A 21068-nucleotide genomic window follows, 5' to 3' on the forward strand; every position below is an offset into this window, starting at 1 on the left:
GTGAAAATAAAAAATAAAAAATACATGTCACCCACAGGATACCAGTCAGAAACTTTACCACTGAGCTACCATTTCTGGCTTGTGAAAGGTCTGGAAAGACATGGACGTATTGAAAAAAATAAATAAATAAAATCACACACTATATAAAAACATCGCATTATATTGAATCCCTCTTATTAAGTGGGCAATACAAATATGATTCATCTGTTCCTCTGTAGATGACCCATGATCACAGATGTACAGTCATGAAATGACATAAATGAGAAGCAGTTTGCTCGTCTCATTCATGTCCACATCTGCTGGCGCGTGTTCAGCCGCCCCCGTGCGCATGTCCTGCCAGCGCGCTGCAGGACTGACACCGCGTCATGTGGAACAGAGCTCACTTGGGTGACGTGACAGTCAGATCGCCTGCTGAGTGTTATGATCTGATGGTCCGTTTCAACCTGGGGGCAGCCCGTCACCACAGAGATATATATATTTTTAATTTATGTCCACGTGATGACATTAAGCAGACACATGCGTGTCACCATGGACAGTTGTTAGTCTATGTCTGTCCAAACACAGTACATGTTGTCGAGCTGGGATGTCCAGAATGAAAGATCTCCACAGCCGTTTCTGTTGGCGGACAGACCAAAGCCACATTCATGGGGCACTTAGACAAATTTCACTGCCAGCACAACAGTGATTGTCTGCTGACTGTTGTTGTGCTCATAGTGCGAATAGCCACACATTTTCTAAGTGACATGCGAGTGGTGTTAGATGTTCATGTGCGTCACCTGGAATTTGGCCGACACCTCCCACAAGAGTGTTCGATGGGCTCACACAGTCTGTCTTTTAGCAACAGGTGTACTTGGCAGCTGTGGTTTTACACATTTTGCACATGATTCCTGCTTCATGCGCACTTTATGCTCAAATTGACCAAATTCGCACAGTGTGTGCAGGGGCCCTAAGTGATGATAAATGCACTACATTTCGTAGATATCTGTCTGACAACAGGCAGTAAAAATGATTTTCCATGATGCCTTAGAGACACATCAACATCAAGAGATGCCATGCAGTCTTCTCATCTGCACACTGGAAGCAGTTTGGGTATCGTATTCATTAACCCTTAGAGCCCTACTGATGCTCTCCTTCTTTGTGGTCAGCTTTTCATCATGTTTCTATTAATAGAGGCTGCATGTGACGTCACAACTTTGCAGAATATACATTGTTTCTATTGTAAATAATCCTGGAAGCCCTGCGCTTGACCTGCAGTGTGGTGATGGGGAGTGACCTGGTAGTGGGCAGGTCACGTGTCTGCAAAGCCTCTATAGATCATATCTTTTCGCAGTATTCTAAACAAATAGATGTCTCACATTCAGAAAGCTGAGATTGTTCTGAACATTTTTATATGGAACAAAGAGGCAATATACTAAAATAAAGTGCTTGAAAAGAGGAATTTCTTAAGGCATGGTGGAATCAAGTCAGCAATCCTGTGCTTAATGGACAGCACATGCTACTGTAGTGTAATTTCTTTGTTAAAGAAAGATGGTGTGCGAATGAAAAATATGAGAAAAGGGGTTTGTTGTGTATTTCTGATGACAGTGAACAGATGTTTAAAAGCTATATGTTTTGTGCAAAATGTATGTTTTCTTTCAAAGGAAACTAAGGCCAGAGTTTGGATATAAAGGTATTTATTTGAGTGAAAAACTGTGAAGAAAATGAATATTGGATTAAACATTGGATTAACAAGAGGGGTAAATATCCATGACGCAAGGCCTGTTGAATCAGAAATGAACACACTAGCCTGGTAATTTTCCATGACAAAGGTTTTTTTAACACCTCCACCCTGACCGAGAGTGAACTCACTGGCTGGGGGATTTCCAAGAAATTAACTAATTTGCATTTGTATTATGATTTCATTAATAACTTTTTTTTTTGGTGTAAGAAGTGCTAAGTTTAGAAAAACCACCCACTTTGAGTGGAGTTGCTGACCCCTGAAGTCTATAAAAATGGATTGACAGTCATTGTCTCTTTGAAGCTGTTTTGTTATTCCTGAAGATTGTGGATTTTGCTTCCTTTTGTGCCGGCAAAAAACAAAAACTGTTGCTTTGAGACTAAAGGTTTTTTTTTTTTTTTGTCTGGTGAGTAGGGACTTTGTCCTAAATTCTCCACATTACCACCTGAATTGCATTTGTGCTCAGTGTTAGAGAGACCAATAAATACTGGGGATTAACACTGACGATCTAAGAATATCATGACCCTCTTTGAGGCCACAGTGGAAAAGCTATTTGAGGTTACTCTGGAAACCTTGATTGGGACGAGTAAACTCCAACAGAGCATTGCATAGTAAGACCTCGCTTGTATTGGAACGTAGTGTCCTGTGGCCAAACGTAAGCCAAAAGCCCTGAAAAGCAACAACAGATTCACTCAGAAAATTTGTACGCTGTCGAGCAGAGGTCTCAAACGGATTCCAGAAAGGGCCAAGAGGGTGCAGGGATGCAAGTTTTCTTTGCAACCACCCACTCCACTAGGTGATTTCACTGATTAACGTGACTTTGAGCAGATGGAATCTGTTAACCAATGACATCACCTGGTGGAAAAGGGGGTTGCAAAGAAAACTTGCACCCTCTTGGCCCTTTCTGGAAATAGTTTGAGACCTCTGCTGTAGAGCTTGGTGAGGCTTAAGCGTGGCTGGTGCAGATATACGAGGGCTGTCAATAAAGTAACGGTCCTTTTTATTTTTTTCAAAAACTATATGGATTTCATTCATATGTTTTTACGTCAGACATGCTTGAACCCTCGTGCGCGTACGTGAGTTTTTCCACGCCTGTTGGTGACGTCATTCGCCTGTGAGCACTCCTTGTGGGAGGAGTCGTCCAGCCCCTCGTCGGAATTCCTTTGTCTGAGAAGTTGCTGAGAGACTGGCGTGTTGTTTGATCAAAATTTTTTCTAAACCTGTGAGACACATCGAAGTGGACACGGTTTGAAAAATTAAGCTGGTTTTCAGTGAAAATTTTAACGGCTGATGAGAGATTTTGAGGTGATTCTGTCGCTTTAAGGACTTCCCACGGTGCGAGACGTCGCGCAGGGCTCTCAGCCGCCGTCATCATCCTGTTCAAGCTGAAAACCTCTACTTTTCAGGCTCTATTGATCCAGGACGTCGTGAGAGAACAGAGAAGTTTCAGAAGAAGTCGGTTTCAGCATTTTATCCGGATATTCCACTGTTAAAGGAGATTTTTTTAATGAAAGACGTGCGGACGGGTCCGCGCGTCGGCTCGCAGCCGCCGCGATGCTCCGCCACAGGAAAAACACCTCCGTTGGAAGCCTTAAGGACAAGCTGGAACATGTCCTGCTGTTAAACAATTTCTCATATACTCACTCCACTGAAAGCCATCAAAAGCCACCTGGATTTTACAAATGGTTATCAACACGGAGGTGCGTCCCGATGCGCAGACCCGTCTGCACGTCTTTCATTAAAAAAATCTCCTTTAACAGTGGAATATCCGGATAAAATGCTGAAACCGACTTCTTCTGAAACGTCTCTGTTCTCTCACGACGTCCTGGATCAATAGAGCCTGAAATGTGGAGGTTTTCAGCTTGAACAGGCTGACGACGGCGGCTGAGAGCGCTGAGCGATGTCTCGCACCGTGGGAAGTCCTTAAAGCGACAGAATCACCTCAAAATCTCTCATCAGCCGTTAAAATTTTCACTGAAAACCAGCTTAATTTTTTGAACCATGTCCACTTCGATGTGTCTCACAGGTTTAGAAAAAATTTTGATCAAACAACGCACCAGTCTCTCAGCAACTTCTCAGACAAAGGAATTCCGACAAGGGGCTGGACGACTCCTCCCACAAGGAGTGCTCACAGGCGAATGACGTCACCGACAGGCGTGGAAAAACTCACGCATGCGCACGAGGGTTCAAGCATGTCTGACGTAAAAACATATGAATGAAATCCATATAGTTTATGAAAAAAATAAAAAGGACCGTTACTTTATTGACAGCCCTCGTACATCTAACCTTATTCCCCCGTCCCACTCGAGGCCGAATGAGGTCAAATGGTGTCCGAATGAAAGTTCAACCCACAATCCGGAAGTGTCGAGGTGCATTCCTGGATGTTGGATAGCATTCTGAGAGCAGTCTAAACAGCCGGGCAGATTCTTGTGGCCACCCGACTGTTTTGCACATATGCTCATGTGCACACAGTTGAGGTGCAGTCGAGGTGGAAAAATATCAAACGGTGGTCGAAGTGCAGTCTGACCGCAATCTGAATGCAAGCTAAAATATTCGTACGGCATGAAAACGGCATTCGAAGCATTCTGATCGTGTTCGAGGGGCAGTTTGAAATGACCCTCCATTTCCCAACTATGCCTGAACACACACTCTTTTTTTTGTAACTTTTTTTTGCCAATCCACCATTTTGTTTGTCCTTTACTTGTGGCCATTTCAGTGTAGTTGATACACATCTTAACACAACTCTAGTTGGATAACTGGTGCAGAACGGCGCGTAACATGGGATTTATTTATGCCGAGGTGGATGATGCTTTTGTGAGCCAATCAATGTTGCCAGCACACAGCGTAGCCAGGTGAAAGGGACTTCACCACATGCTGTGGTCCCTGGCTGCTGTCTGCGCTGTGGAGTGCTCCTGGGGCCGTACCGGAGGTGAGTTGCATGTTTATTTATGTTGTCATGGGCTGGAGAAACAATTCCATGCCATACCTGCTACAGAGTTAGGAGGTGAACATGTAATAATACGTGTATTACAGCGATAACATCCCATTTAGCTGCATTGCGGTGCGCTGCACCGAGCCTGAGTGCGCAATGACGCACTGACGCATTGCAGCACACCAGCCCGTGGTGTAACAGCTATGACGTGCACAATATTTCATACAAATAATCTCGCCTATGGGAGGTGTATCTGTACTGTAAGGACATAATGGATATAACAACCCATTCAGATCTGCGGCGGTGTGCGCACTATTCGGCCTCAACTGCACATGATGAAAACATGTATGTGTGCCACATACATGTTATTACATATCAACATTTCCTTCACCCTCCCTGGCTGGGGTCCAGTGGAGGTGAACATACATGGCACAAGCAGGACATGCTGGCAGGCTTTGCTGTGACCGATCCATCTCAGAGTAAATCAACCGCGATCAGATCATTTCAAATGCTGTTATGATGCTGTCAGAATATGTAGATTACGATCAGATGGTGCACAAATTGCACACAGACTGCCGTGAGATTGGTGCCCCATCTCTATGGCACCAAGAGTGTTATGAACTGTGCAACACACTTGGGACAGCCGAGCAAATGGGACTAAATATGTAGACTGCTCTGAGACTGCTGTCCATCTGTCTTCAATCCGCACCTCAATACTTCCCAACTGTGGTCAGATGTGTCATTCTGATGCCATTCAGCCTCAGTCGGCCTATGTGTGACGGAGGTCTTAGACTGAGACACTGAGTAGAAATCTGGTAAGATTAATGACTAAAGAATCAGAAGGGAAGCTGCAACCTTTGTAAATCTTGTAAAAATATTTCAATGTCCAGCCAGGAACAGAGACATTACTGGGGATTTTGATTTTATTTAATGTCAAATGTAATTTAAACATCCAACCTTTCACAAAATAATTAAATTTCATAAAGGTTATAGCTGAGGTAGGGGTGTATAATCAACAGGGTTTGTGTCGGTTATACTGTCACAGCAGCAGTTTGAGACCCAAAATGTATGAAACCACGGTTAAGGAATGGTTTAAATGTAGTACTTTTAAATCAAACCAAAATACAGCCAATGAATCATGTACAAATACATACAAGTGGAATAACTGGGAAAAGACTAACTAAGCCTGGATACATAAAAACAAATTAATCAAAAGTGGAAGAAGTTGAATTCATTGTGCTTGTGTCCTGGCTGGGTTTTAGTCTCAGCAGCGCTACACATGATAAAACAAGACCTGGAATTAGCACTAAAATGTTGAGCCCAGAACTCTAAAGAGGTGAAAAAACATAAACTGGTAAGACGATGAAGTGAATGCCTTTTATTTTTCGACATCCTTTATATGTATTTCATCATTATTAGGGGAGAACTGCCATTTGAGCAAGTTACCGTTATCACTCCTCTGTGTGTGTATGAACAAAATAATAATAATAAAAAATAAATAAACAGGCTAGATTAATCTTCACCAAACCTGTTGGTAATATTATCCAGACTATTATCTGTTAGAACAGACTTGTTAAAGGTCAAGGTCGAGCAAGTATAGCCCACAGAACACCTTTACTGTTATATCTCTGCTACCAAATTAGTTACAGATTTGATCAAAAGCTCATAGTAATCAGTGTTCGAGTGGTATTAGTAACTTCATGATGAAGTCACAAAGAAGTCACGCGTCATATATATAAGTCACGTGCAAAAGTATTCAGCGCCTTGGTATTTCACACATTTTAATTTGTTTATGGTATTTCAAATACAAAAGGAAATCAGGCTTCTCAGCTTAAAAATTTCTAAAATGATCTTCCTTAGATTCAACCTCAAAGCAAATCTCAACAACTTGATATAAATTAATTCAAAATATAAAAGCTGAACTTTCAGGTGTTCCTTTTAAGATCATCCTCCTCTGTACTACTTCATCATGAAGCTGTATAACTGGGGATACAAAATGCAAAACATGCACTATGCACAATTTCTCCAATCACAGCCACAGAAGCCTATAACTTCTTCTGGGTTGTCTGGGTGTCTTGGTGTCTTTCCTCACGCTTCTCCTTCTTGCACAATCACTCAGTTTTTGAGAACTGTCTACTCCATACAGATTTACCATAGAGTAAAATACTGTTTGTATTTCTTCACAACTGATGTAAATAAAGTTCAAGACATATTCAGTGACTTGGAAATGTTCATGTATCCATCCCCAAATTAACGAAAACCAAACTACCTTTACTCGACTACACGTAGTCCCTCAAAGCTCACTGTATGCATTGCTGACAATAAATGTTCATAATATTAATTGATATTTCAGTGTGCAGAGTGCACAAGGTGTGTGTCAGCTCACTGATGCCTGTCACTGGCATTATAATCATCACTCCATCACCACCATTGTGACATTTGCCACATCATCCTCTTTAAGCTTCTTATCATTTTGCAACATGGTGATGTCTTTATTCTGAGATATCTCACACATGTCCATTGATGTCATGTGGCATCACAGTGATCATAATGAATCACTGTCAGTAGATGTTGGTAAACCAACAGAGGATGAAGGAGGTGATGTGACTGCTTGTCTGTTTGCGCACAAGATATCTCAAAAACTAGTAGACTGATTTCAACCAAAGTCAGTGTAAAGCTGGTTATCAGGTCAGAGGTTATGTGATTGGGACTGGTAAATACGTAGGCCTTTCTCAGAGAGCAGCTTGGGCTGTAACGAGGAGCCAACCAATGAGGAGGAATCTGTTGAAGCTTTCCGGCCTAGTTCCCTTCTGATGAAGTGGCGACGGACCGACAGAAATGCCACGTTGTGGTCAATGCAGGATAAATTACACAGCTCGCTTTAAAGTGCGCTCCTGCACTCTATGTATCAAATGCTCTCAAAAGAAATTTCAATGCGAAAAGAGTTCATCTTATGCGCTACACGGCAGAAATTATTTATGGGTTCAAAACCCAATAAACCATCTTAAGATAGATTTAGAGCAAGAAAATCTGAATAATTAATTTGTCATGGAGCCAGCATATTTTTGCAGGAGATCCAGAGGTCTACTACCCCAATTCCAATGAAGTTGGGACGTTGTGTAAAATGTAAATAAAAACAGAATACAATGATTTGCAAATCCTCTTCAACCTATATTCACACCACAGTACACCACAAAGACAAGATATTTAATGTTCAAACTGATAAACTTTATTGTTTTTGGGCAAATATTTGCTCATTTTGAAATGGATGCCTGCAACACGTTTCAAAAAAGCTGGGACAGTGGTATGTTTACCACTGTGTTACAACACCTTTCCTTCTAACAACACTCAGTAAGTGTTTGGGAACTGAGGATACTCATGATTGGGTATAAAAGGAGCATCCCCAAAAGTCTCAGCCGTTCACAAACAAAGATGGGGCGAAGATCACCACTTTGTGAACAACTGCATGAAAAAATAGTCCAACAGTTTAAGAATACTGTTTCTCAACATTCATTTGCAAGGAATTTAGGGATTCCATTATCTACAGTCCATAATATAATCAGAAAATTTAGAGAATCTGGAGAACTTTCTACATGTAAGCAGCAAGGCCGAAAACCAACACTGTATGCCCATGACCTTCAATCCCTCAGGGGGCACTGCATTAAATATCGACATCATTGTGTAAAGGATCTTACCGCGTGGGCTCAGGAACACTTCAGAAAACCATTGTCACTTAACACAGTTCGTCGCTACATTTACAAGTGTAAGTTAAAACTCTACCATGCAAAGCAAAAGTCATACATCAACAACATTCAGAAATGCCGCTGCCTTCTCTGGGCCCGAGCTCATTTGAAATGAAGAGATGCAATGTGGAAAAGTGTGCTGTGGTCTGATGAGTCCACATTTCAAACTGTTTTTGGAAATCATAGACATCGTGTCCCCTGGACAAAAGAGGAAACAGATCATCCAGATTGTTACCAGCGCAAAGTTCAAAAGCCAGCATCTGTGATGGTATGGGGGTGTGTTAGTACCCATGGCATGGGCAACTTACACATCTGTGATGGCATCATCAATGCTGAAAGGTACATCCAGGTTTTGAAGCAACACATGCTGCCATCCAAGCAACGTCTTTTTCAGGGACGTCCCTGCTTATTTCAGCAAGACAATTCCAAGCCACATTCTGCACGTGTTACAACAGTGTGGCTTCGTAGTAAAAGAGTGCGGGTACTAGACTGGCCTGACTGCAGTCCAGACCTGTCGCCCATTGAAAATGTGTGGTGCATTATGAAGCGCAAAATACAACAACAGAGACCCCGGACTGTTGAACAACTGAAGTCGTACATCAAGAAAGAATGGGAAAGAATTCCACCTACAAAGCTTCAACAATTAGTGTCCTCATTTCCCAAACGCTTATTGAGTGTTGTTAGAAGGAAAGGTGATGTAACACAGTGGTAAACATACCACTGTCCCAGCTTTTTTGAAAGGTGTTGCAGGCATCTATTTCAAAATGAGCAAATATTTGCCCCAAAACAATAAAGATTATCACTTTGAACATTAAATATCTTGTCTTTGTGGTGAATTCAGCTGAATATAGGTTGAAGAGGATTTGCAAATCATTGTATTCTGTTTTTATTTACATTTTACACAACGTCCCAACTTTATTGGAATTGGGGTTGCAATTATACAGGCACATGCAAAATCTTATTTTAATAAAAGCATGTTATTATATAAAAACTACAAAAGCTAGAAGATTTAAACTCTAGAGGTCTCAGTTGGGAGACCCATGCTCCACCAGGGGCGCCAAAGGAGAGCTTCCTCAAGCATTTCTCATGTTCCTTCTGGCAAACTGTAGCTGAACTTTCAAGCCTTCTTTTTAAGAAAATCATTCTCTAAACTATTTTATTATGGAGCTGTAGAACTGGTGATGTAAAATGCAAAACTTGTGCTCTGCACAATTTGTCCAGTCGTAGGCACCCGAAGCTGATAACATCTTCAAGGTTGTCTTCTTGGTGGCTTTCCTCACTCGTCACCTCCTTGCACACTCATTCTGATTTTAGGAGCTACCTTGGGACAGATTTACCATACAGTATCATACTGTTTGTATTTCTTAATAATAAATGGAGTCCAAGACATCATCAGTGTCTTGGAAATATTCATGTAAACATCCCCTGACTTGTCTGGAGAAAACTGGATGTAAAAGTGATGGTTTAAGTGTTACACTAAAGTAAATCTGCCCAAATCTGTAGTGATAATTTCACAAAAGAAAGATCAGAGCGAAGCTTGAATCTCCCATGTGGCTTTTGACAATTTGGATCTGCGATTCTGTGATCTTTTTCAGAAAATCCATTTTTGTACTGCTCCACCATGAAGCTGATAAGTGATGATTCCACCCGTTTGCAGGAGTATAATAATAATGATCTGTCTGTCTATCTATATTATAATTGGAGCAACAGTCCGTAAACTGTCACATTCTAAAAATGAACAAAACACCCCCCCCCCCCCCCACAGTTACAGACTATTTAGTGATTTTTACCATCACTTCACCCTGTTTATGTGACATTCACATCAAATTTAGTGATTCACGTTCACTGAACTGGCAAACACCATATTCTCATAGCTTTCACATCAAATTAGGTGAGAGCAATTATCGCACCACATCTCAGTGCAACTTGTCTTTATCAGTCAGCAATGAGGCATTTAACAAGACTGGGATCAGCTCAGCACATCTCGACTTCAGTCCTAATTGGCAGTGTTGAAAACCGATACAAATTCCAGTGAAATGAATTGAGAGGCAGCTACTCACACACACACGTTATGCTTGAGCAGATGATAAATAATGTAAACTGTAGTTTCTTAACCAGAATCCACAAGCAGGACTGAACACCCTCTCACTCCACCCCCCCAAAGAACAAAAACAAAAAGTGATGCAGAATATGCGTAATGGAAAATTTATATGCTGAATTTAATGTGACACTTCCTACCTGTAGACCATGCTGGCACTAGGCTGAACAGACCCTTGGAAAAAATGACTGTGCACATGTAAAAACTGCTCCAAATTCTGCTCTCGAGGTCTGCTGGCTCCGACGCTCCCGGTGGAGATAGTGGGATGAAGCCTTGTTCCTGCCCCTTGCCTCTGCTGGAGGGAAGTGGGGCAATGTTCGAGCCTGTGCCCCCCTCTCTGCCTGCAGGGCACAGGGATCTCACTGCACACAGTCTTCAGATACATGTTTGGGTCAACCTCGTCTGGCTGGACACTTTTGTTAGCAAATCTCTTCCGGTATATTTAGTCATACTGTAGAGAGAATAGTCTGGCCTAAAAACATCTCCATGTAAGTACAAAGGACCGCCGGTCACCCGTGATATCTGTGTTTGCTTGAGAGTTTTTATTATAATTTGCAGGCACCGTTTCAAATACATACACAACACACACACACACACACACACACACACACACACACACACATTAGCACTCTATTATTGGCTGTCTGAAAGGCGATAACACGTACAAATATTTCAGTGAGCCACAACTGTGATGTCAACTTTATTCTTAGATGATTGACAAATAAAAGGACAAAGGTGGCTTTTGTTTGAGCTCCTGGTGGCTCGCGTGAGAAAATCCCTGCAAAGCCTGACGGTGTATTTATGTCACAGTTACCTGGATACAATTGTTGTACCTCCAATTCAAGCAAATAAAATCTGATCCAGAGATGACATTTCCCTAAAAGTCAAAGATTTACTACGATACTTGATACATGTGGGAAATCCAAACATTGGTGGGTTGGGGTGCAGACAGTTTTGCTAGTGATCTACTAAGAGTTAATGTGCAGTTGATAGCGACTGATAACAGGATGTACACAGAAGTATGTAAATGATGATTTTGGGCGTGTTAATGGTTGTAAGAGCAAAATTAAGTTAAAATAGTCACTTGCAGGTATGCACATTGTTATATGCATCATGTCTGACACATAACAGAATGTTCATGAGTTTGCAATTAAAAATATAATGCAATGCTAAAATACCGTATGAGCATAAATATAGGATACATAATGTGACCTTTTGACCTCTTAAAATAGGTCAAGGTTAGCCATCTTTGAACTTATCCCAGGTCTGTGTCCCAAGCATGCTCCCTGTGAATTTGAAGACCCTGTGTTACAATTTATGCTAAAATGAGTCAAACAGGACCCCAGATGCAGGGCGGCCAGGACACAAAGGGTTACGTTTAAAGGTACGCGGTGCTTTAATCATTCCAAAGTGACAATGATATAACAATGGTGACAAGGAACTCCCACATGAACAACCATCAAAAAACAGCAAAAGACTTTGTGGAAAAACTAAACAAAGAAATAATCAAAAACAACTGTCAAAAACACAGCAGGGTGCAAACACTTACAAATTGGATATCAAGGTGGAGTCTGACAGGAAGCGTAACAGAAAACAAAGGTAATCGACTGGCAACCAACCATGAAGAGGGTGAGGCTTAAATAAACAGACTAAAGAACAACAGGTGCAATAATCAGGACAAACAGGAACACATGATAACTAGAAGAACACAAGGGGGCAGCAAACTAAGACATCTGCAGGTGACTGAAAAATAAAACATAATAACAATGACCCATAACCAAAGACATAGAACTCAAATACACATCAAATAATAAAATGCAAAAACACCTCAGGCACTAAAGTGCAAGTGCAGCCATGGTGACACTGACATGAAGACTCAAAATAAACAAAAAGGTAATCAAAAACCCCTGTGACACACTGGCATCCTGTCCAGGGTGTACTCCGCCTCGCGCTCTATGAATGCTGGGATAGGCTCCAGCCCCCCACAACCCTTACTTGAACTAATGTCTGGTTCACATGGCATGATTTAAAAATTGTCTGTTGGTTTCCAATACCTGAGAGACCACACACATGGAGATTAAAAACAAAATCATAGATCTAACAGTTTTGGTCGTACAGTGTGTGTTGTGCAGCCACACGTAAAGACAACACACCACACACGAATAGAATACACACAGGAACATTCCCAGGTAAGACAGGAATCTCACAAAATCTCTCGAGATTAAATGTGACTTCAGAGTAAACAAACAGAGATAGTTTGTGGACTATTTCTAACAGAGAAAAAAAAATGATACAAAAAAAAAAAGAAAAGGTGTTCTTTAAGGGAGTGGAGACAGCACAACCACTGGACTTTCTGGTGCGCCATAACAGCCATTTTGATTTTGGATTCCGCTCCGTGTGTCTGTCACCTCGCTTTCTGATTGGCTACACATCACATTCAGCAGGCTGTGTGCTCGTTTGTGGTCGGGGGGACACCCCATGCGCTGGGATATCAGGCCAAGACAATCCAACATGTTGAATATCCACGATTTGCGGTCTGAATGGTTCTGACGTCCTTCCGAGCAGACTAGAGCACTCTTAACGCACCACACACGGCAGGAATATCTGATAAGGTTATCTTTGGAGCCATCATGATAGTCGGGGCGCACTTAAGATTGTCGGAAAGGGAAGATCGGGTCCGAAATCAGTGCAATTATCTTGCCTTGTGAATGAGGCATAAGCAGCTGAATATGAGTGTGTTAACTGTAATCAAAAACCAAAACTGCCACATGAATTAAACAGTCATCAAAAAGTCAATCCAAGACACACGTAAAGACACATGGATTCAAAAAGATAGACAAAGTGCAAAACATACAAACTGGTGGGAAAGTGTAGGAACACGGACCCACAACAGGGGGCGCAAATGAACGGACAATGGAGAAAGTCAAATCACAAAGTTTTACTGTTGTGAACTCACACAACAAACACAACAGATTACAAATACAGCAGTAACCGAATTCCAAAGGTGTCGTGTGGGCAGGCTCGACGATAGGAGACGTCTGTCCGAGTCGAACCGGAACCACCCGATTTCCTCTGCCACCGAACCCCGGAGATACTGGAGCCGCCAAGTCCCGAACCCCAGGTGGCCACTGCCTCCGCTCGTCGGATCCGGTACTGCTGGCAAGGAACAGAAACAGTCAGGTGTGGGTGCGGCTGCACCCAGCAACACACAGGGTGGAAACACCACCTCCACCTCTTGTCAGGAAAATACAGGTGAGTGCAGGAATGTGAGTACTTATCCAAAATACAGTCTCCTGCTGTCTTTTCTCTTTCTGTGTAAAGGCAAAAAGTATTTAATGGTCAAAAGATGATCTGTTAGGCTGGATACGTTACCTCCTTGGTAGAGCGATATCTCGGCAATGAGGTGGAGATGCCGTCCTGCTGATATACCTCCCTGTTGATTGATATCAGCTGACTCGTCTCAGGTGATGGGTGACAGCTGTCACCCCGGCTGCTCCTGTGAGGCGGCAGCGCCCTCTGGTGCCTGGAGCCCGCACTCCAGACAGGGCGCCCTCTGGTGGTGGTGGGCCAGCAGTACCTCCTCTTCAGCGGCCCACACAACAACAAACCCTAACACATAAAGACATTAGAACAATTAGATGTTTTAGAATTGATTTTAAAATTTTAATGTTTGTTTTTAAAGCTATTTATGGCCTTGCACCTCCCTACTTGTCTGAAATTTTAACTTTGCGCACCTACAGTAGGACATTAAGGGCGTCTGGCCAGCTTTACTTAGATGTTCCAAGGTCAAGATATAAACGCTGGGGTGATCATGCTTTCGCGGTAGCTGGCCCCAGACTGTGGAATGAGCTACCTCTTGAGTTACGTACTATTCCTGACCTAGCACTTTTTAAATCTAAGTTAAAGACTTTATTTAAACTGGCTTTTAACACTTAGTGGGGAGGTGACATGTTCTGTTATTTTTATGTTCTTTTTTTATGTGTTGTTTTAAAATTTTATTTTATATGTTTTATTTTTGTAAATTTGTGTTTTTAATGTTAAGCACTTTGGACACCAGTCGGTGCTGTAAAGCGCTTTATAAATAAATGTTGATTGATTGATTGATTACACAAGCAGACACCCGCTTGCGCATACACCTACATTGGACGAAACTGAACACACACACAAATGACAGAGGCAGGAGCGAACATGCACACATCAGATCCATCCGAGACACACCAGCACATACGGGACCCACAGACAGAGACACCCACTCAGACAAACGTCAGACACGGATATGAAGCAGGAAGGCAGATACGATTACACATACACACAGCTGACAGAGGGGACACACCCACACACATGCAGACTGGAGGCAGGTGGACAGAGACGCACAAGACAGATAAGACCAGAACACAGCACCGAACAAATAAAAATCCCCAGATCAGATTTGGTTTGTGAACTGCATGCTTGGTTTGGCAAAATTAATGCAGGATGCTCTTCTTGATGCAACTCTAATTTATTCGGTCTTTGACCTGGCACTCGGAATGCACTGAGTTGTGCATCCCACGTGGCTAAGTTTCAGTCAGAGAGACCAGATCATGGTTTGAATTATAGGGGGTGAATCCCCCCTCACTAAGGACCTAATTTGGACCACCCCAAAACAAAACAAAAAAACAACAGTTTGTAGGGACATTTATATATCTTTCCTACCTTCTTTTGTTACCTGAGGTAAGCATTACAATAGTATATGTATTTCTCATGTTAATGCCTGTAAGAATCTTGTACTACAATTTTAGACAAACCTAAAGTAGACCATACCACTTCTTAACCTTTGTTGAACGTGTCATCTGCCTGCCTCACTCCATCTCTGCAGTGGCTCAATCAAGTTCTTGCTCCAGTGTGTTCTTACCTTTAGAGGTTCCTTCTACTGATGAATACTCAACTGTAAAACATTTCAAAACAGTTTAATTTGGAAATGAAAGTTCATCTGCTGCCTTGAAAATACAAGTTAACTTTGTTTATATCTTTCTTTGAGAATATCTTTGAGAATATCTTTGTATCAACTCAGAAATGAAACCTGAAGTGGTCCATTTTGTTTACCCCAAATTGTCCATATTTTAAATGGAATTCAAATATAAGACATATCTGCACTAAATAACTACTTTATTTTATCTATGATTCAACAGTGGTTTAAAGGTCCCAAGGTAGATTTTTTCTTCATATATCTCCAGTCCCGCCATTTCCTCCCCCACCTCCTCCCCAAATTGATAACATACAAACCAAAATACAAACCAAAATACAATCAATAAGTCTCAAATAGTCAAGACAATAAATTACTAAGTTTAAATTGATAAAGCCTATACAATTGAAACTCTAAATCTTGTCAATCCTGTTTGAGTCCAAGGGAATAAATGAGTGGATATAACTAAATGGTGTTGTAATGTTTTACAGTGAAGCCTTCTAGTTTCTAACTTTTGCCATAATTCTGGCCCAGTCTCACCATTTTTTTTCGTGCTCCCGTCACGAAATGAGTCAAATTTTCGTGACGGGGTTTTTCTTTTTAACTCACTATTACTAACCCTACTCCTACCCCCAACCCTAACCTTAACATTAACCCAATCCTATTCCTTCCCCCAACCCTAACCATAACCACCCCGATCCCCCGCTTCACTTTTAATTTTGGTGCAGTGGGATGAATTTGTGCTTCCGTGACAAAAATGAGGCGCTTTTCATCGCAATATCACAAACCAATAGATTAATGTATATTTTGTGCTGCTGAATCACGACTTGCCGTGAGACCAGGTTGCATAATTCACCCTTGAACTAAGTTTAGGTAGGCACCTTGTTGAACATTTGCTAATTAACATAAGGATCCCCTCCCCTCTGATGTCATTATAATAATTCTCCCTCTGGGCAAGACTGAAATGGTTTGGATATGTGGGTACATAGGGAGAAGGATGCTGAGGATGGAACCACCAGGCATGAGGAGAAGAGTGAGTTTATGGATGTGGTGAGGGAGGACATGCCACACCAGCGGTTGGTGTGACAGATGATGCAGAAGACCGACTGAGATAGAGATGAATTAATCAGCTGTAGTGACTCTTCAAATGAGCAGCTGAAAGAAGAAGAGTTCAGAGAATTGGCAAAGAAGGCAATCTGTGTGATTTTTAGCTGTGAAGGGCCATAAATGACCATACACACTGAAACTGTAGTGTCTTTCCTGAGAATGTAGCAGCCATTAGGTAACCACAAATGTCTTTTTGGTTGATTTGACATTTCTTCTCAGAATATTGTGATGTGTTATTTCTTACATTTTGTTCTGGTGTAACTGTATGCAGATTAAATGCGTGTGTAATGTTGAAACTCTAAACAGCAGCTATTTTTTTTTCCAGGCTTCACATCTTCTTGGGTTTTAATAGTACATTTGTTTTTTGTCATGAATCTTCTCAAGCTAAACAAGTGGTATTTGGAGCATCTACAGGCCATGTGTGACATATGGGACCACACAATACTGCCATCACACTGCCGTATACGCACGTCTACGCAAAAACACTGGCTCTTTTAATCCTAACACAGGTACCCTCAGCATATATTTAGGTGTTCCCACATGGATAATTCCTGACTTTAGTCTACTTACTATATATTAAAACAGAACTGATAATTATGATGTGATTTGTTTGTCCAGTTGTTTTCAGGTATTTTCACAGCTCCAGTAAGAGGACTCTATTACTTCAGCTACTCTGGGCACAACCACTCAAGCAAGTCAATGGGGCTCCAGCTGATGAAGAATGGAAGGCACATCACCATGGTCTACAACCATCCATATGGAAATAGATATGAGACGGCAACCAAAGGCACGACTCTTTATCTTAATGTGACAGACCAAGTGTACATGAGACTCATGAAACACAACTGGATTTTTGACAACAATAATTACCACAGCACCTTTGTTGGGTTTTTGGTGTCCCCTCTGTAACCTATAATCCGTTTACAACCTCTTGGTGTTTTTTGTTTTTCCTCTATACTGTATAGCCTTCGCAAACGTAAAGGCATATGGTAAATGAACCATTAATTTGTAGCAGCTGTCAGAAAAGCTTTTAAAAATTTCAGGAATATAAGCCACTTTCAAGTTTAGACATTCACAAATTGAGCAGTGACATTTAAAAACACTAAAATATGTACAACGTTATGTTCCTAAATAGGTTTTTCAGGAACAGGATTTGGGGATTAATGTTTTTGATGCTGGTGAATATATAAACTCCAGCTACAGAAAGAGAAGGAATTAAAAAAAGATTTATGCTCTGTCAAGATTGTGAGAACCCTTATTTTCAGGCACGCTGCTGTGTCAGGGATTTTACATCCAAGAAATGTCATACTTATGGAAGCTCATTTAATTCCCGAGAGTGTAAAGGTTTTTTATTTTATTTATTTATTTTTTTTTGCAGATATTTAGGCATTTTGTTAAATATCGCATGCTACTTTTAATTTTTGATTCTACTGTACAATAATTGAATATTGGTGTTTTATTCTTGTATGGTGTTTGGTGCTGGGAGTCTGTTTTATGTTGGAACTATTGTAATGCTGGATTATTACTGTCTCTTTTGAAAAAAGAGATTTTTGAAATCAACAAATCTTACCAAGTTAAATAAAGGATATAATAATAATAAAAAAAAATAACTCCAGAGCACTGGGACCACCCTCGAACCACTCCATCTTTGAGGGATTAAAGTCAACACATAAACTGTACAACCAGTTATTTCACCATTTAAATATTACATTCCAAATGACAAAGATGAAAAATTTTAAAATCAAAAATACAAGTGCAGACAATCAATGTATGCACTTCATGATATTCAAAACATAGATATAAAGTTACTGAACAAATGGAGAGTTATTGGTGATGGAAATACAGACACACCACTGGTTCACCCACTGTGGGTCCCATGTATTTTCAATTTATTTTCATTTATATAGTGCCAAATCACAAAAAACGTTGCCTCAAGGCGCTTCACACAAGTAAGGTCTAACCTTACCAACCCCCAGAGCAAGCACACAGGTGACAGTGGTAAGGAAAAACTCCCTCTGAGGGGGAAACCTTAAGCAGACCAGACCCACAGGGGTGACCCTCTGCTTGGGCCATGCTACCGACGCAAATTATAAAACAATTCACGAAACAATATAGAGGAAATGTTGCCGGTGCACAGGATAGGACGGTTACAGAAACAGACACCACACCCATCTCTGGATGGAGCCGCACCTCAAACAGAGAGAAAAACAGAATCAGGCATCAGAAAGACAACAAATACAGTGTAATTTGTCAGCATTAAGCAACAAGAAGAACAAAAGAAATACTAAGGTGATCGCTGTCCACGAGCCCTAAGTTTCACTAAAAGACCCAGAATTTAGATAAAGTTGAGGCTGTAGCCTGCTTCATTTCCTAATAACATAAATTAAAAGAGTAAAAAGCATAGTAACATACTTTGCCAGAATGTTAGCCATACGAAAGGGAAAATAAGTGTTATGTGTCGGACGCAGCCCGGAGAACCGACCAGCGTTTGAAGGACCCAGTATAAAATAAGCAGAGCACGGTACAAAGGATAACAGAGTTTAATGAACATAACAGTGCTGTGAAAAATATAAAAATGCGCTGCCTGGCGTGGTGGATTGCGGTGCGCTCCCAGCAGTGCTAACGGTCCGGAGCCAGAACTGGTTCGGACCCAAGGACCCCGCCGACACCCCCCAGGTGGCCGCGACAAACCGAGTCTGTGAAAGAAGGAATCATTATGTGAGTCCACACTCAACACACAGAGAGAACGCTCAAAGGTGTACAAACAGCAAACACTTCCTGGCTTAATTATTAATCAGCTTCCCACCCTGCAGGCATGGAACATCCAGTTCACAAAACTCCACAGCAGTGGAAGCTGATTAAATGACTACATACAGCTCAATATAATAAAGGTGTGAGGGACACCATATTTACTGACTGTATAAATGTTAGTCACAAAATCTAACGTACCTCAGGAAGTGTGCTCACGAGCGTGAGACCTCACCCCCTCCTCTTTCACAGACCATGCATCAAACCTGGACGTTCTCTGCATCCACTGATGATGAGATGGCTCCCGAGACGACGATCTCACCCGTCTGGTCACAAGGTCGAGTCTTTGGCAAATACACACTGTGTACTCCAGTCTTAAATGCCACCATGTTCCAATCCATGTAGATGCACCACAGCTGTGAGTCCTGACGAGCCGCAGGTGATCAGGGTGAGGTCCTGATAAACTCAGCTACACAGCCACTCAGTCCCAAATGCAAGCCACCTGGAAGGAAAAACAAAAGACAGAAACAAAAAGGCAGCCAGGCCCCCCAGCCATACAACAATAAGTGTGTCTTAAGTCTGGACTTGAAAGTCTCTATAGAATCTGACTGTTTTATTGACACAGGGAGATCATTCCACAGAATAGGGGCACAATAAGAGAAAGCTCTGTGACCCACAGACTTCTTATTCACCCTAGGGACGCAAAGTAGTCCTGCACCCTGAGAACACAAAGCCCGGGCTGGTATGTAAGGTTTAATTAGGTCAACTAGGTAGGGGTGGTGGCCAAGTGGTTAATGCACTTGGTTTCAGTTCAGAAGGCTCCGGGTTCAAATCCCACCCCTGCCACATTTCTCCATGTAATGTGGAGTTGCGTCAGGAAGGGCATCCGGCGTAAAACCTGTGCCAATTCAACATGCAGATCCACCTTGGATTTGCTGTGGCGACCCCTAGTCCAAACAACGGAGCAGCCGAAAGGGACTTTACTTTTAGGTAGGGAGGTGCTAGTCCGTGAACAATTTTATAGACTAGTAGCAGAACCTTAAAATCTGACCTCACAGGGACAGGAAGCCAGTGAAGAGATGCCAAAATGGGTCTAATGTGGTCAAACTTTCTGCTTCCTGTCAAAAGTCTGGCAGCAGCATTTTGAACCAATTGGAGACCCCTAATGCTGGACTGTGGTAAACCAGAAAATAGAACATTGCAGTAGTCCAGTCTAGAAGAGACAAATGCATGAATCAGGGTCTCAGCAACAGCCATAGACAGGATGGGATGAATCTTTGCTATATTTTACAGGTGGAAGAAAGCAGCATCCTCCTAATATATCTAATATGTAGGTCAAAGCACAATGTAGGATCAAAAATTACCCCAAGGTTCCTCACTTTGTCAGTGTGATGTATGACACATGAGCCTAGGCTGAACATTAACTGGTCAAATTGGTGCCGATGTCTTACTGGACCAAGAACCACCATTTCAGTCTTATCAGAATTTAAAAGTAGCAAGTTGATAGACATCCAACTTCTCACTGATGCAAGACAACCTTTAAGGATTTTAAGTAGATGAGATTACCAGTAGTTATCGGCATGTATAACTGAGTATCATCAGCATAGCAGTGAAAGGTAACCCCCAAACACCGCAATATGTATGTTGGCAGGCAACAAACATTTTAAGTGCATGGATGCTTTGATGTTATTTAGTGTTTAATGCAGAAAACAAACATCCTCACAGTAGAGGTTAACCAATCATTTTCTCTCCTTAAATTGTTTTTTCTTTCTTTCATGTTT

General features: G+C 41.7%; 1 protein-coding gene across 1 annotated transcript; it reads left to right on the forward strand.

Moving 5' to 3' along the window:
• Positions 1-16407: 16407 nt before the first annotated feature.
• Positions 16408-17455, forward strand: LOC117521265 (cerebellin-4-like). Its single transcript, XM_034182593.1, has 3 exons — positions 16408-16508; positions 16933-17048; positions 17168-17455. Exons 1-3 carry the CDS (start codon positions 16408-16410, stop codon positions 17446-17448), a joined length of 498 nt encoding a protein of 165 aa, XP_034038484.1. The 3' UTR covers positions 17449-17455.
• Positions 17456-21068: the final 3613 nt, after the last annotated feature.

This window comes from Thalassophryne amazonica, chromosome 12 (assembly GCF_902500255.1).
Source record: "Thalassophryne amazonica chromosome 12, fThaAma1.1, whole genome shotgun sequence".
Lineage (NCBI taxonomy): Eukaryota > Metazoa > Chordata > Actinopteri > Batrachoidiformes > Batrachoididae > Thalassophryne > Thalassophryne amazonica.

Coding starts and splice junctions, on each gene's coding strand:
- LOC117521265 (XM_034182593.1), top strand. CDS start 16,408: ATGTGGGTACATAGGGAGAAGGATGCTGAGGATGGAACCACCAGGCAT. Junction 16,509..16,932: donor GAGGACATGCCACACCAGCG/GTTGGTGTGACA, acceptor AAGCTAAACAAG/TGGTATTTGGAGCATCTACA. Junction 17,049..17,167: donor CTCTTTTAATCCTAACACAG/GTACCCTCAGCA, acceptor AGTTGTTTTCAG/GTATTTTCACAGCTCCAGTA.